Genomic DNA, 1,390 nt, shown 5'->3' with positions numbered 1-1,390 from the left:
TCTTGCCCTCAGTGCTGAAAGAGCTCCAAGCTGGGGGGGCTCCACAGTGGGGCTTCCCCCCTGATCCTCCCTTGCTGGCCGTTTCCAGAGCCACTCAGCCCCAGGTTGACCCTCCCGAACCACTGCCGGATGAACAAGCAATCACTAATGAATGTCCTCTTCTCTCCTCCCCTCTCTCCCTCCCTCTCTCCTCTCTCTCTTTCCTTTCGGCGTGGATTCCTTCCCCTCCCTTCCCCACGTTGATCTCCTTTTTCCCCCCCTCCCCTTGGCCTCCCCCCCCGGGGTGGGTTTGGCACCTCCGGGCACAGTCTGGGGTTACGGTTTCCTCTGCGTCACCGTCATCTCCCTCTGCTCGCTGGTGGGAGCCAGCGTGGTGCCCTTCATGAAGAAGACCTTTTACAAGAGACTGCTCCTCTACTTCATAGCTCTGGCGATTGGAACTCTCTACTCCAACGCCCTCTTCCAGCTCATTCCCGAGGTAGGGTGAGGCCCGGCGGCTCTGTCCTTTTCTCTCTCTCTCGGGGGCTGTTTCTCTCTCTCTCTCTCTGGCTGGAGGAAGGGGAAGGCGGCGTCGGAGGGGAGCCCGGAGTTGAGGTATGGAGGCTGGAAGGGAGTTGGAGCTGGTGTTTCACCCCCTCCTTGGAAGGGGAACGGCTCCAGGGAGATCTGTGGTCTGCTTCAAGCAGAAAACCGTCCGGTTTGTGGCCCTTTCTAGCCCTGCAGGCAGGTTGCTGCTGTGCTGAGAGGTGCTCAGAGCTGGTTTTCAGCCTCCCTGCCCCGGTGTGGGGCGGTGGATGCGGTGCCCGGGGGCCCAGCCAGCTCAATGGGGGAGTGAAGGAGATGAAAGGTGCACCCAGGCTTCTTCTGAGCTTGGAGAGAGGTCAGAAAGCAGCAGAGTAGCCCCAGAGGTGCCAGGCAGAGGAAGGACTCAGGAGCCTGTTCCTCAGCCCCGTGTCCCCTGTTCCCTGCAGGCGTTTGGCTTCAACCCCCAAGAAGATTATTACGTTTCCAAATCCGCCGTGGTGTTTGGGGGTTTCTACCTCTTCTTCTTCACAGAGAAGATCCTGAAGATGCTCCTGAAGCAGAAGGATGAGGTGAGGCCGAGCTGGGGCTGCGTGGGTGGGGACTGGCAGAACTCATAGGGGTGGCTGACCCCCCCGTGGAGCCACCCGTGTCCCCTCCATGTCCCACAGCACCACCACGGGCACAGCCACTACGGCCCCGAGGCTCTGCCGTCCAAGAAGGACCAGGACGAGGGGGTCACAGAGAAGCTGCAGAATGGGGACCTGGACCACATGATCCCCCACATAACCAACGAGCTGGAGTGCAAGAGCCCCCCCGGGGATGAGAAGGTGGTGGTGGGCTCCCTCTCTGTCCAGGTTAGTGGGGG

General features: G+C 60.8%; 1 protein-coding gene across 1 annotated transcript in view; it reads left to right on the top strand.

Moving 5' to 3' along the window:
• SLC39A14 (solute carrier family 39 (zinc transporter), member 14) overlaps positions 1–1,379 on the top strand; it is a gene marked incomplete at its 3' end in the record, with an annotated part of 3,826 nt that extends 2,447 nt beyond the window's left edge. Inside the window, exons 5-6 of the mRNA XM_008944494.1 lie at positions 972–1,094; positions 1,194–1,379. Coding sequence (XP_008942742.1) covers positions 972–1,094; positions 1,194–1,379 — 309 coding nt within the window. The remainder of the gene's footprint in view (positions 1–971; positions 1,095–1,193) is intronic.
• Positions 1,380–1,390: the final 11 nt, after the last annotated feature.

Source organism: Merops nubicus, unplaced genomic scaffold, assembly GCF_000691845.1.
Source record: "Merops nubicus isolate BGI_N331 unplaced genomic scaffold, ASM69184v1 scaffold30397, whole genome shotgun sequence".
NCBI lineage: Eukaryota > Metazoa > Chordata > Aves > Coraciiformes > Meropidae > Merops > Merops nubicus.
The sequence above is the reverse complement of the archived record's forward strand: the minus strand, read 5'-3'. Positions and strand labels throughout refer to the sequence as shown.